Source organism: Callospermophilus lateralis, chromosome 11 (assembly GCF_048772815.1).
Source record: "Callospermophilus lateralis isolate mCalLat2 chromosome 11, mCalLat2.hap1, whole genome shotgun sequence".
Taxonomy (NCBI): domain Eukaryota; kingdom Metazoa; phylum Chordata; class Mammalia; order Rodentia; family Sciuridae; genus Callospermophilus; species Callospermophilus lateralis.
Genome location: NC_135315.1, coordinates 100814868 through 100830268, shown reverse-complemented (window position 1 = coordinate 100830268; position 15401 = coordinate 100814868). Strand labels below are relative to the sequence as shown.

The 15401-nt window shown below is 31.9% G+C and overlaps 1 protein-coding gene across 1 annotated transcript in view; it reads left to right on the top strand.

Annotated features, from left to right (window-relative positions):
* LOC143410724 (A-kinase anchor protein 9-like) overlaps positions 1-15401 on the top strand; it is a 72766-nt gene that overhangs the window by 14347 nt on the left and 43018 nt on the right. Inside the window, 6 exon segments of the mRNA XM_077110658.1 lie at positions 5260-5505; positions 6028-6072; positions 9632-9685; positions 10055-10228; positions 11165-11320; positions 12093-12290. Coding sequence (XP_076966773.1) covers positions 5260-5505; positions 6028-6072; positions 9632-9685; positions 10055-10228; positions 11165-11320; positions 12093-12290 — 873 coding nt within the window.

Below are 15401 nucleotides of genomic sequence, written 5' to 3'. Positions count from 1 at the left end.
TTTGGCAATTTCATTTGTTCATGCTTTAAAATTAATGTTCTAGGATTGTGAAATACAATGAAAAAGGACCTAAGAATACATAGAAAGCAAATTAGTATAATGAAAGGTTGGATTTGGAGTCAGATACTCTAGTTCTGTTTTGTTTTGCCACTGATTATAATATTGATCAGGTAACATTGATTTTTTAAAATATTTTTTATTTCTACATAATACATTTATTTTGTTTATTTACTTTTATGTGGTGCTGAGGGCCTCGCATGTGCTAGGTGAGCACTCTACCGCTGAACCACAACCCCAGCCCCTAACAAATTGGTTTTTATATATCAGCTTCTACATTTTTGTCTCAGTAAGATATTTTCTGACCTCTCCCTACAGTCCCACAAATTGAATTTCCATTGTATGCTGTCTTTAATGCATATACTTTCTCTTCAAAGCACTTTTTATAACTTGGATGTACGTATTTCTTTATTTGTTTAATATTATCTTTCTTACTGGATTACAATTCATGAGAGTTCATATGTGTTATTTATCACTACATGCCCTGTCATAGCTCATGATAGGCAGTCAATAAGTTTTTGTTAAATAACTGAACTATATACTTACAACCTGACATAAATCCAATTTTTATGCTTTCCAGGCATAAAACTACAACACATCTCTTTCGGAAGTCCTTTTTAAAGAAAATCAGGACAGTACAGTTTCCTATAACACAATACACCTCTTCTCTCTCTTCTCGCTGTCCATATATGTATATAGGAACGATTTCCAGGCTTAAGAAATTGTGCTCTAACCCTTATTTCTCACTCCATTTAATAATAGAGTTTGGCATTATACTCTGAAGTTCTACCTTTGGGGCCATGTGTTTCATTGATGTCTAGCACAGTGCCTGGCATGTAGTAAATAGTCAATGTACACACAAAAACCTAAAAAGACTTCAATTAGTCATTTATTTTTGAAGGAACATTATAAAAACTTGGCAAGTTTTTATATATAACATTTTGAAAATGTATTGTTTTATTGAGAATGATCATTTATAAAATTATAAATATTGAGTTTAAGGAACTCAATATATTTATATTCAGTTGTTTATTCATGTTCTGGTCAAGATAAGACATTTACTTGTGATCTGGTCTACTTTTGAAAGACAAATATGTGAACATAATATCTTTCCAGTAAATCTTGCAACTATTTCTGTGCCTACATATGTTAACACTTTTATAATTGGCTTCCAAATGACAAACACAGATGGCTGTAGTCTGAATTTTCAGCATGTTTTAGAATAAATGTTTTCTCAGTAATTTAAAGTGCATCATTTCAGTATCAGATGGTTATCTAATTGATTCAGATTTTTTTGCTTATCTGCTAGCTTGCCATTTTTCAAATTTAAAATAAAACTAAATAGTTATAAATAATTGAATACATGATAAAATCTTATTCCTCTCACATTTTTATAAAACAGTAGTCTTACCAGAAAGCTATTATGGATATTATTTTTTATGAGAAACTTTTTGTTCTGTTTTGGTTTTCTTGGTGGAGGAGGGAGGTTATAGTGAGAAGGATTTTTTTTATGTTCTTATTCATTTATTAGCCATTTTTGTAGTTGGTCTATTTAATAGTTACAGTAATTCCAATCATATATTTCCTCTTTTTAAGGAACAAAGAAATTCACTTAGTCTCATTCTTTTATCTTTCACCTCTTAAGAGTGATTCAAGTAATTTGAAAATTGTTCATTTTAATTTTGAAACCATGGAACATTTTAATAAAGTAGAATTAGGTATGCCTTTTATATGATCTTGCTTAGTGTGGTGACTTTTCAATAAAAGATAAATTATCCTTTTAAAAAATTCAACATAGGGGCTGGGGATGTGGCTCAAGTGGTAGCGCGCTCGCCTGGCATGTATGCGGCCCGGGTACAATCCTCAACACCACATACAAACAAAGATGTTGTGTCTGCTGATAACTAAAAAATAAATATTAAAATTCTCTCTCTCTATCTCTCTCTCTCTTTCTCTCTCTCTCTCTCTCTCTCTCTCTCTCTCTCTCTCTTTTTGCCGCAGTCCGGCTGCAGCAAACTAGCCAGGGGATGACGAACAACTTGTGTATGTTGATACAGCAGGAATGGGAGCCGTTTATTGTAGGACAGGAGCAGTATTTATACATTCCACACAGCTTATCTAATTAACATAAACTAGATACAGCAGTCAACCAATCAGGAATCTCCACATTTAATGGCTCAGTGGCGTTATTTCACAAACCACTCCCTCTGGCAAAATGCCAGGCACCCATCCAGACTTGTTTACAGACTCTAACATCTTTTTAAAAAAATAGATAAAAAATTCAACATATATTTATTTAATATTGCTCTAGGCTTTTAATATATAGAAGTAGGGAGGAAAAAAATCCTTGCCCTCATGGGGTTTACCTTCTGGTTAGTTTTTCTGAAAAAATAATATGACTCATATAATGAGTAGTATAGGCCTAGAACAGTATCTTTAATTATGTTTGTAGAAGTGATTCATTCTAAATACTATAATGGAACTATTTCTACTTTTTATTCCATATCTGTGTGCTTCTTTTTGCATTTAGTAACAGATATTAGTATTTTGGAGGGTTTTTTTTTTGTTATTTTGTTGTTGTTGTTGTTGTTTAAATCAAACTTTCCATTCTTTATTTATCTATCTTTCATTTTGTACTGATGGTTGAACCTGGGCCCTCTGTGCTTGCTAGGCAAGCACTCTACCACTGAGCCACATCCCCAGATCTAAGTCATTCTTTCTATAATGCAAAGTTAATAATTTTTTCCTTTGTTATATATTTGATATTTGAATAAATATTAGATATAAATTATTGATATAATCTAACACTTGGAATTTTAAGCAAAATCTTCATCTTTGCCTTGATAAATTTTGCTGACTAAATATATTCTGATGCAGAAACGTGATATTTCAAGAAGTTTCTGAAATTGAGTATAAATATTATAAATGTTATTATTAGTATTTATTTTTTGGCATTGCATTCTCTGAAAGGGATGTTTTTAAATAATGCTCCTGGATTTCTGATTCTATTTATAGATAAAGTATTTGCCAATATTCTAGTTAGTTTATTTTTAAGAATGATCTGCTATGCTCCAAGTAGTTCAAGTACATTTCAGCAGCTTAATAATGTGAAAATAGAGGCAACTGGTCTTGCACCTGTTCCTCAACACACTGGGTAGTTACTAAATAACTGGGAAAAATGTTAAATGTCATATATTTTTATTCTCTGTAAGTATAATCATGAGCTATTTCTGACTTATGAATTAAATATCTTTATTAAGGGAATAGAACTTGTTTATATGCTTTTCTTCATCTACAGCAGATAATTTAAGTATAAAATGTTATTTATAAATAATGTATTTGCCACATATTTTGATAGTAACATTAGCAAGATTGCTTTAATACTTTAGATAATAAGAAATTTATTTGCTGTCTTTGTAATTGGTCTGGTTAAGAGTTATGGTAATTCTAGGCATATATTTCCTCTTTTTAAGGCAGAAAGGAACTTACATGAGGTCTTCTTTTTTCTCCTCTTAAGAGTGTTCAGGAGCTCAAATTAAATTTAAGTCTTTCTCAGTAGTTGCTTTATATAAAAATCAGAATACTTACTGTATTTAAAAAAATACAGTAATAGCTCAGCAATATATCCTTTGCCTAGCACATACAAGGCTGTGGGTTTGATCCTCAGAACTACATAAAAATAAATAAAATAAAGGTATTGTGTCCATCAAAAAAAATTCTTAAGAATAAATAAATAAAATGTAAGTGAGCAATAGGAAAAATACCTGTAATCTGAACTCCAAATGTAAACAAAAGTTGTTAAGGTTGTAGTTTTCCAGAATTTACCTATGCCTATGAATATAATGATGTTTAAATTCATACTGGATATAATCATTGAAAGCTATGAGCCTAAGACTTGCCTTATCTTTTAAAAAATGAAGTGTAATTTTCCTTTCATCAAAAGAAATAGATATGCTACAATACTACTTTATACCTGCTATTATATCACAAAGTCTTTAATAGCAATTGCTTGCATTGGCATTTTTAATATAAGTTCACCATAATTAGTTCTAGTGTTACCTGGTATATAATGTGTACTTCTGATTTTAGGTGGTAAGAAAATATTTTAGGTCTTAAAAAACTTTGGATAGTATAGTAAGAAAGTTTTTACCTTTTTCAGTTTTCTTTCTGCTTATGATAACGAAAATCTGTTTGATGCTTGTCTCTCTTTAACAGTCTTTTATTTTGTCCATTTTTTTCATAGCCTTCAGCAACCTCTTACTAAAATTTCAATAATAGATTTATCATTTCTTTTACTTTCAATTTATCTCTTAAAAGAAATAACAAGTGATATTAACTTTCAATTTATGCCAGAGATTACATCTCCTTTTAAAATAAATTTAAAGAAAATACACTGTTTAAAATATGTTAAGTAAATGATAACGTGTCGACGACTAGGATTTGGTACAAATTCTGATGATGACAGACAAATGATAAAGGGTAGAAAACACTGCTGTTTAAAATTTTAAGTTACTTGTAAGGTTTTTCCCACTATAAATATGGTTGCATTGAGCATTTGTATAGCTAATAGGCTAATTATCTTTTTTTGTATAAAAGATAATTATAGACAATATCTTTTGTATAAAGTAGTAGACCAGAACAAGTGTGTTTGGAGCTCCTTGTTTTTGTGTGTATTTTCATATAATCTTAAATCCAGAGATTATACTGTGAATGAGAGTCCCTCTATTCCCCTATTCTAGTTATAGAATAGTTTTTCCCCTAACTCAGCTAATTTCCTCTTCTTTAGACTTGACATGTTAATTTCTTTTTTTTTTTTAAAGAAGGGTTTGTATTAATTTTCTTTCTTTTTTTATTTTTTAATATTTATTTTTTAGTTTTCGGCGGACACAACATCTTTGTTTGTATGTGGTGCTGTGGATCGAACCCGGAGCCGCATGCATGCCAGGCGAACACGCTACTGCTTGAGCCACATCCCCAGCCCTGACATGTTAATTTCTTACCCCTCAATATTTAATAAGTTCATTCACAAGTACCTAGGTTTACAACCTTTACAACCCGAATATTCAATCCAATAGTTATTCTGAAACTGTGAGGTCATCTATATTATTATGATCGTTTTAATTTGGTGATAGTTTGATCTTTTAAATAAAGTGATCCCAAAGAAAAATTATCATTGATATTAATGATACTTTTTTCCTGTAGCTTGCCCAGTTTCGACAAAGAAGAGCTCGATTGGATGGACAAAACCCTCATAAGAAGCCAAAAAAGAAGAAAACCTCAAGCAGTAAAAATGATGTTCATGGCTTGAATATTGATCAATCAAAGAGTGAGGAGATGTTCACAAATAGTTCTCAGGGTGTTGGATCAGCCGTGATGTCTGAATCCACAATAATGAGAACTCTAAACAATGAAGAAATGCTTAAGCATGAGGAGGTCTTTTCTATTGATGTAAGTATTCATCCAGATTTTAAAACATTCTACCTCTAACTAGAAAGTAGTGGCAGTGAAAAGTCATTAACATCCACCTGAGGGAAGATTGACAAAGTCATTGACTTTTTAGCATCAAGAACTGATGATTCTTTTAAAGAACTTGAACTTTTCTGATGGCATGTTAAGGATTTACTTTTATTTAATAGAGTTACATGAATTAGAGGAATGGTGTCTTTGATGCTTTTGGCTTACAGATGACATCTACTATATATGTAAAAGTTCTGGTACTTTTGTATTTATAACAATGCCTTGTTATAAACTTTATATGCATTATTATAAGTCATTATAATTCATAATGAAATGAAATTTTTAAAGATTTGGATAATTTTTACTAGTTTTTTAATAGTATTTTTTTAAATTTTCTATCATTGTTACTAACAGCAACGTCTTAGTAAAGCAGGATTATTTTTTTTTTGTAAAGTATGATATTTAGCAGGGAAAAAATGTCATAATTGTAATCATGTTTTACTTTTGTTGTAGCCGGAAAGTGAGATTTCAACCACAGCAGAAGATTACACTTCGGAGGTAAGACTAACATATCCCAATTAAAAATGTCATAGATAAAATTGATATTTTTTTGAAATTATTGATTTTTTGTACTTTATTTCTTATAAATTTATATGCTTCTGTATATATATTTAATATAATTTAAGGTAACATAATATAATATAAATGGATTGAAAAACTGAAAATTATATTTTACTGCTGTATCTTTTTCCAGTGGTTAGCTAAAGTCTTAACTGTTTGAATTGCTTAATCCTTAATTATATAGCAGCCCTATTTTGGTTTTTAGGAAAGTGAGTCTGCATTTCTACGATCCATGACCATTTTAAGATAGCCATTTAACACAGTAAAAATTTTATAATTAGTATGATTTTTATAGTAATGCTTTTTACAAATGTTTGAATACTAGTGTGTGTATATATATGTATGTGTGTATATATATATATATATATATATATATATATATATATATATACACACACATATATACACATTTATATATATAAATGTTTATTGGAATTAATGTTGCTGTAGTGTTGTGCGAGTGCATGGGCATTGAAATCAGGGCCTTGTAGATGCTAGGAAAGCACTTTGTCACCAAGCTACATTCCCAGCCCTTTTTCAGTTTTATTTTAAGATAGATTCTCACTAAGTTGCCCAGGCTATCTTTGAACTTGTGATCCTCCTGTCTCAGCTTCCTGAGAAGATGGGATTAACGGTGTGCATCACCATGCCTGACAATGATGATTTTTATTTCAGGTGATAAACTATACAATAGGCATTGGTCTCTTAAGAAATACCTGCCTTCTTTATATGTTTGCAATAAGTATCACTTTGTTATCTTATTCTTTTTAGATATGATTGTCATTTCTTTGCTCCCAAGTTTAGAGTACATGGAAAATTATTCTTTACTCTGAATGTTTACGCAACTTAGTATATTTCATAAGTCTGAATTTATTGTAGGCTTCTAATAGAAAAACTATGTCCTTTTTTTTAAAAGAGAGAGAGAGAGAGAGAGAGAATGAGAATGAATATGAATCTTTTTTGTAGATGGACACAACACGATGCCTTTATTTTATTATTATTTTTTAATGTGGTGCTGAGAATCAAACCCAGGTCCTGCCCATGCTAGGCAAGCACTCTACCGCTGAGCCACAATCCCAGCTCAAAAAACTATGTTCTTAAATTAACATATTAGTTTTTATTTTTGTTGTTTGAGTGTGGGTGTGTGTTTGTTGCTGGGGATTGAACCCAGGGGCGCTCTACCACTGAGCTACATTCCCAGCTGTTTTTATTTGAAACTTACTTGCTAAGTTGCTCAGGCTAGCCTTGTACTTGCAAACCAGAATTATCTCAACTTTTTCCATGGTGTGGTTCTCTGAGGACCTGCCTCTGAACATCTCCCAAGAAAATGCTCCATCAGAGAAAAATCTTGAAAGTCATTCACAAAGACATTGTTAAAATTTGCCTTGAGCTTTTTTCTGAGCTGGCACAAAATAAAGAAAACTATAGGGAAAAAAATTTCAGAGGCATTCTCTTAAACTCTCTAAAACCTGGAAGCTCTGAGGACTCCCAATAACTACTGATGCCTTTCTGAGCTGCTTGACTATCATACCTCCCAGTCTGGAGGTGAGATCACTTTTCTGTCAAAAATGTCTGTTGCCTGAAGGAGACTCAGGTCTCATCACTGATGAGAGCAAAGATCAGATAGCAACTCTGCTTTTGTGGAGTGGAGAAACAGGGCTTTCAGTTTGTATATTGATGAGTATTATATGCTGTAGCTTGGGGAATTTGGTGGGAAGGCCTGCAACTAACTAAAGATGAGGATGAGAAGAATGAAATGGAGGAGAGTGAGGTGAAGTTTGAGAACTCTTCTGCAAACTTATGAAAAAAATCTTAGATAAGAAGTTGAGAATCTTAGTTATGAAGGTTGTGACAATCCTCCAGTAGGCTGTCTTCAACCTGCTGCATTGTGACTAGCACTCAGGGCTAAACAGCGAACTCAGAGCAGATCATAACAGTCCAGGCACTTCAACACAACTCTACAATGGGCAACATGATGGCCAGAAAGTACTTGGAGATAGATCCTAACCAACTCATTGTGGGGCATTATAAATATGTTTAAACTGAATTAGAGGAGAACTAACAATGGGCAACATGATGGCCAGAAAGTACTTGGAGATAGATCCTAACCAACTCATTGTGGGGCATTATAAATATGTTTAAACTGAATTAGAGGAGAACTAACTGAATATTTGCTATAGAGGTATTAGATATAACTATTATACTGGATAAATAATTTATGTAATACTGATAACATGGTATTTGACATGATCTTTGATGATATTTACAAATATTCATTTTATTACACTGTTACTTCAAAATAGAAATTTTAGTGTGTACTAAAATTAGAATGTGTCATTTCTGAGTCATGAAAAACTAATTGAAATTTAGAAGTATTATAATTTGAAAATTATCACAAGTGACTTTGTATCTAGAAGTAGTATTCTACATTCTTGTGGTTTTTCACCAATTACAATAATGTGTTAACAAAACTAGTTTTTTTGCCTTCCCTTTAGCTTTATTTCTCAGAGATTATTCTTAGAATAAAAGTAGAGGAATCAAACTGATTTTTTAGAAGTCTCTTATTTAGGACCCTCTCCCCCTTTTATTTGGCAGTTGTGGGTATTGGGCCTTGCTCATGCTAGACAGATGCTCTACAACTGGGCTACATCTTCAGTCCTAGGATTTTTACTTTTTAATGTGTCATGGCTCATACAGACTTAATCCTAACTCTAGACATTCTGACTAGTCTGTCCCACATATTTCAATGTTAACAATTTCATTCTTCTGGGTTCTATTAACATAGAATTGTGAAGGCTTAAGATATGGGCAGGAATGTGGGCAGGAATGAAGTTAGTTTTTGTATTCTTAGTGGTAAAAAGGCAATTAAATGATTAATTGATAAGAAATTAATTTCCCACTCCTTAAACCCTATATACATATTCTATCATCCTCCTTTCTCTTACTACTAAATATCTGTTCCATAGACAAGTGGTGATATGTTAAAGAAAGCCCCCACATCTGTCTGGATTTGCATGACTAGCAATAGTACTATCCCCAGAGGAAAGTTTTTAGGGGAGTGTTCTTTACCTCTTTATTTCCCTTGGCTTGCTTACTAGCCTTTAATAAAATTTATACCAGTAAATGGTTTTATTTGAAAATAAATAAGGCTTAATTTTAAAAATATATTTAGCTAATTTTAAGGAAGCATTTTGTAAAAGAAGATCTAGTAACTTGAAGCTTTTAGTTTTCTTTCTGAAGACTAAATAGGAACTGCACTTAGAACTTCAGTTAACTTAAATGAAAGTGTCTTTTGCATTGTAAGAACTTAGATGTTTGAGGAATGATTGGCATTTGATATGCCTCTTAGATACTTCAGTTAAATATAATTACCATATTTGTTTTGCTATTAAGGCATTTTCCCTAGATGTAAAAGATACACAGTTAGTAGAAATATTATTGTTAGGTAAATAAAATTTGGTCTATCATAATATATCAGGAAATTGTTTTTATACAGGTAAATGATTGCTGTAATGTGGTGAAAACAGGAAAGCCTACCAATTTATTAATGGTACAGTATATAAAACTACTCATGATACTAATATTTTTTTTATTATTTAAAACCATTTGACTTACTAACCAAGCTTTCTCCTGTATGTAATTCTTTCTGTATGTGATTTCTAAAAGTTACTAGATCTTCTTTACTGCTTAACAAAACAAAGTTACCTCATTTCTATTATAACATGGAATTGGAACAAAATTTGCAGATATGCTGTTTAGGGGTAATATCACATTAATAGCAAACCAGATTACCATAGAAGTGAACTTCAAAGTGAAGAGTGATGTTTTAAAGTGGATTTTGCTATGGAATTCAATATTTGAATTCCTCTCTCAGGAATGTTGCTAGTACTGAATTATTAAAAATATTGGATTAATTTAGGAAGAAGAATTTGGTGTCATTGATTCTTATTCTGAACAAGGCGCACACTATAGTGAGACTCGCCTAGAGTTGATAGAAAACGAATTAGTTGGAAAACCTGAACATGAGCCCGAAGAACTGAATAGAGAACTGGAAGAAATGAGGGCCACCTATGTGACTGACGGATTGCATCAGGTACATTTACCTTCTGTGGCCTTTGTTTGCTACTCACAAAAACAAAAACAGGAAATTTTTTTTTCAATATTTATTTTTTTTTAGGTGGACACAATATCTTTATTTTACATTTATGTGGTGCTGAGAATCAAACCCAGTGCCTCATGCATGCTAGGCGAGTGCACTACCACTTGATCCACATCCCCAGCCCTCCAGCAAATTTTAGTGATAGTTTTTTTATTTAATGAGAATTACAGGTGTTAACTTAAGATTATCTCATTCACGAGAAAAATGGGGTTCTTGCACATAGTATTAAGAATCCCATTTTACACCTAGAATTCAACTAATAGGGGTAACATGTATGTTACTTTGTTTATTTACCTTAATAAGATAGAGTAAAATATCTTCAGTGATTTCAGGACAGATGTTTTTCTAATGAGCCTGAAAGAAAATTGTGGTATAAATCTTATTTTTTTTAAAATGATGACTTAAACCCATTAAGAATGTCAGCAAGTCCCTGTAAATATTATCTGCAGTTAGAGTGAGATCTCTTGTATTAAGTAATCAGTTATGAATCAAGATGAAAATGGGATATTAATGAGGATGACAGAATAGATTTCAGTTTCATCCTCTCCAAAAACAAGTTGGTGGTGTTGCCCGGTAACAGATTGGGGGAGCTCCCCAATATAAAGGCATTTGCTTCTAGAATTAGATATATAGAAAAGCCAGAACAAGTGAAAATTTTTTGCATGTGCACATTAATTTCTTTCAGATTGATTTGGAAGTAAAACAAATTTCTTAAAGCTCATAGCTTTCAAATGTGGGAGATAGCATTGTAAGAATTCCACTGATGTGTTTTGAATCTCATATTTTTTAAAAAGTTGCTTGTAACAATGATAACCAGTTTCATGTAAAATATAAGCCTGGAATGTAATTATTTTCACTGATTTCCTTTAGTTACAAGAATTTGAAGCAGCAGTTAAACAAAGAGATAGTATTATCACACAGCTCACCGCCAATTTACAACAGGCAAGAAGGGAAAGGGACGAAATGGTGAGAAAATGTTTAGAGTTGACGGAGCAAAGTCAAAAATTGCAGATTCAATTCCAACAAGTAAGTATTACAAGTAGAACAAGACTTACTCGATTTTTATAATGAATTTTTAAATTTTTTCACTTTCTAGAACAAATCTGTTATAAAGCCATTTGTTTATTCGTACTGGAAAAACTAGTGAATAAGTGTTACGTTAATCAAGAATTTAATTTATACTTCTTGGGTAGTTTCTTGCTGTTGTTTTCTTTGTACTTCTTCCCTGTCTCTATTTAAAAATTCTACAAAGTCTTATCAGGTGTATTTTTGCAGAAATTTAACCTGCAGTTACACCCTACTTTTTCCAACCCTGGTATGGTTTTATGTTAATTAGGTTCTCAATTATAACTAGACTGACAACTGGATATATTCCATTTATCTTTAGTTGGAACTATAATCTAATTGCGTTAAACAAAAGGGAGGAATTTAAGGTAAGAATACAGGCTTGTTTATAGAACTTAAGGGCAGAAATACAATCAGAACTCTGAGAGAAATTGGAACTAGAGTTTGAAAAGTCATCAAGAATCCAGGAAGAACTTTCAGTCTGCATTTTTCTCTGCCTGTCTGCCTGTCTTATTTCTCCTATTTTTTCAGCTTTATAATGTGAAAGGTAAATTCTTTGGCTCATTACCCAAAGTGCACATGACCTATCAGCATGTTGACAGCATGGAAACATGTTGACTGAGATAGTAAGCCTATGAAGTGAGCATAGTTTCCAGAGAACCCCTGTGGGCTGAGGGTACAATAAAGTGTCACTTCAAAATTTAATATTTTGAGATTTCTTTCTATTTTCAAGTTACAGGCTAGTGAAACTCTACGAAACAGCACTCGCAGTAACACAGCTGCAGATTTACTGCAAGCCAAACAACAGATTCTCACTCATCAACAACGGCTTGAAGAACAAGACCATCTATTAGAAGATTATCAAACAAAGAAAGAAGACTTCAAAATGCAAATTAATTTCTTACAGGAGAAAATTAAAGTATATGAAATGGTATGTGTGTCTTAAGGAAGTCAACCTACTTGTAGCAGCTTTGTAATTAACGTTAAAGTTTTTAATGGAGGTGTTTATCTTTTTTTATGCATATGCACCCAAAATTTCATAATTGAGACAAACTCTTTGAGTATATAAAATAATATATTTCAAAAACATTGAGAATTTCGTAGTAATAGTTTTAAAGATGATACTACTCATTACTCTGCTCCTTAAAAGTGATCTGCCTATGTTAAACTAAAGTCTCAGGAGAATCTATTTTTATGACTAGGATTTTTATCCTTTTTCCTCCAACTAAATGTATTTCTTCTTATTTTAGCCATGATTATAAAATTCTGAAAAAGAAATTTTGTAAATTTAAACTAGAAAAAATTGTGGTTGATTCTTTTTATTCACTTGAGTTATATTCCAGTTTGGGGGAATTATTTAGTCAATAAGTGCTCCTGGTAGGAAATGTATCACATGGATTGTAATCTTTAATCTTAAAAGCAATTCATGCTAGTAGATTCCATTTTTTTGTTTTTTTTTTTTGAGAAGTTGAAGTTTAGATGTGATTTGCCTGAAGCTTCCCCATTAATAGGTGCCAGAGTTGAAATTCTGAGCTCCTTGCACTACACTGCACTCTGATCCTTGCCATCTCTGTCCTCTTTTTTGCTCTGTGAGAGCTGAAACAAGGCAGTGTGATCACCGTGTTTGAATGTAGCTGAACATCATTTTACAGTAACTCAAATTTCTTTCCATCACTCTGTGTGTGTCTACAGATGTCTATGAAAGCACCATTGGTATGGATTTGTGGGTTTCAAATAAATTTGAGCAAGTAGGCAAATACAGAATCTGGGAACAATGAAGATGGAGAATACATATAATACAGCATATTTTATAAACTTAGAAGATTCTACAGGAAGTTGAGAAATTACCAAGACAAGAATATTGTTTGGATAACAAAAGCCTTAACTAGCACTTATTAAGTACTTACTCTATAACAGGCAGTATTCAAAGCCTCTTACACATATTAATGCATTGAATCATCACTACAACCCCATGAGATAAGGGTACCTTTATCATTTACAAATGATGGTACCAAGACAATGCAAGATGAAGGAAATAATCCAGGTGCAGAAGTGATGTATTGATAGAGCCAGATTTCAAAGCTCAGTTATCTGACTCCAGAGACTCCTCTTTGAAAAATAGGAAATGTACAAATTAAAATTATGAGAAGGGCATGCTTTTCAACTAAGGTAATTTAAAGATTATGCAAGTGTTTACAGAATACCTATTCTGTAGTAACCCTTGCAAAAGATATATGACGGACCTTAAGATGTCCCCTTTCTTCACTGAACCCATGGAGAGGTGCGGCATGTACACAAGTTACCACAAAATAAAAAGTAAGTGCAGGTAACAAGTGTTATGAATGTTTTGACGAGGTCTGATTTATGAGGAAAAGACTCAGGGTAGACATCAGCAGGGAAGTAATATTTGAGATAGATCTATAAATTGGAATAATGTGTTATTTATATTTTGTTTACCCATAAATTGGTATAATATATGGAACAGCTATTCAATACCTATTTGGTAATCAAGAGAATTGTTTATGAATTCATGACAAATAGAGATAGGCAGGATATTCTTTGTGGGGTATGGAGTGGGCATAAAGACCCAGGCTGAAATGTTGAAAATGTATAGGGAGCAAAAAGTAATTTACTTAGAAAGCAATAGGCTTTGGAAGTGTCTTTCTGGAGGGTAAGAGTAGAAAGACAATTGAGGCCTAAGTTGAAAGTGCCTGGATCTAGGATTTTATTATTTCTTATTGTCACTAGGCAGTATAATTTCAGATAATCTAAAATTTATGTAATTCATTTTAGTAATGAAAATAAACTGTTTATTTGAATGTTAGCAATAATACTTTTATTGTTCTTATTATTATATTTTAATTTCTCAGTTTTCAAAAAATTTAATCCCTTTGAGAAGTAGTTCTGTCAGAGCAGCTGAAGTAACTATATTGATAGTCAAAGGCTCATTATCCTAATCCTCCAAACCTCCTGTGTTATAGTAGTCACAAACAGGAAGTATATTATTCCCCACTCTTTCAGGTGTAGTTCTAAAAATAGAGGTTTCCTTGACTGAAGGGCTCTCAGTTTTGTAACATAGAACAAGTGATTTAAAACCATGTAATTTGAAAAAAGCTAAACAAAGAAAACTGTGAATTTGTGGTGTTTAATAGTTGAATGAAGAATTATGGATATCATATTAGGTGTTGGACAGTGTTGAATTAAGTTATTTTCTTTTATGAGGAGTGTTCCTTTTATCTTATAGAAAATCAGGAAATAAAATTATAACAGATTTTTATATCAATGTTAACATTTTTCAAAACTAGTTATTGTTTAACAGTTTAGCTAAAATTGACCATCATGAACTGATTTTACTTTTTTAAAAATTTTTTTAGTTGTAGATGAACAATATATCTTTATGTATTCATTTATTTTTATGTGGTGCTGAGAATTGAACCCAGTGCCTCATGTGTGTGAGGCAAACACTCTACCTCTGAGACCCAGCCCCAGTCCTGATTTTACATTTTATATAGGTTCCAAATGATTTATAAATTTCTTTCTAGTATATGAATATATTTGTATAAAGCTCAGTAAAAATAAAATACCTTAATTATTTTATTTTAACCTCAAACACATTCTGGGAGATAGAGGAAATTTATCTTTATTGTACAGATAGAAATACCAGGATTAATAGATTACACTAATTTACTAATGTTGCATTCTAGTGTAGAAATTAAGAAGGCTCAGCACTTGGTAATAACATATGATGTAATTGGAAAAGGAATATGTGACACTCAGACAACAGCTCATAGTCTCACTCAAGAGGCTGCACAAGATAACCTTGGTTTATGTAGTGCAAAATTTGGCCTCTATTTGTTAGGCTCAGAAGTCATATTTTTTTTTCTTGAGCTATATCAGAGGTGAATTAGTTCAAGAGGTTAATGTTTAAGTCTAAATATAAGACTGTGAATTTACAATGAGAAATAATTATCACAAACTTCAGATTTTAAGATCATTGGATTTTATATTCTTTCTATGGACAGATGAATTTTAAAAGCCAGGT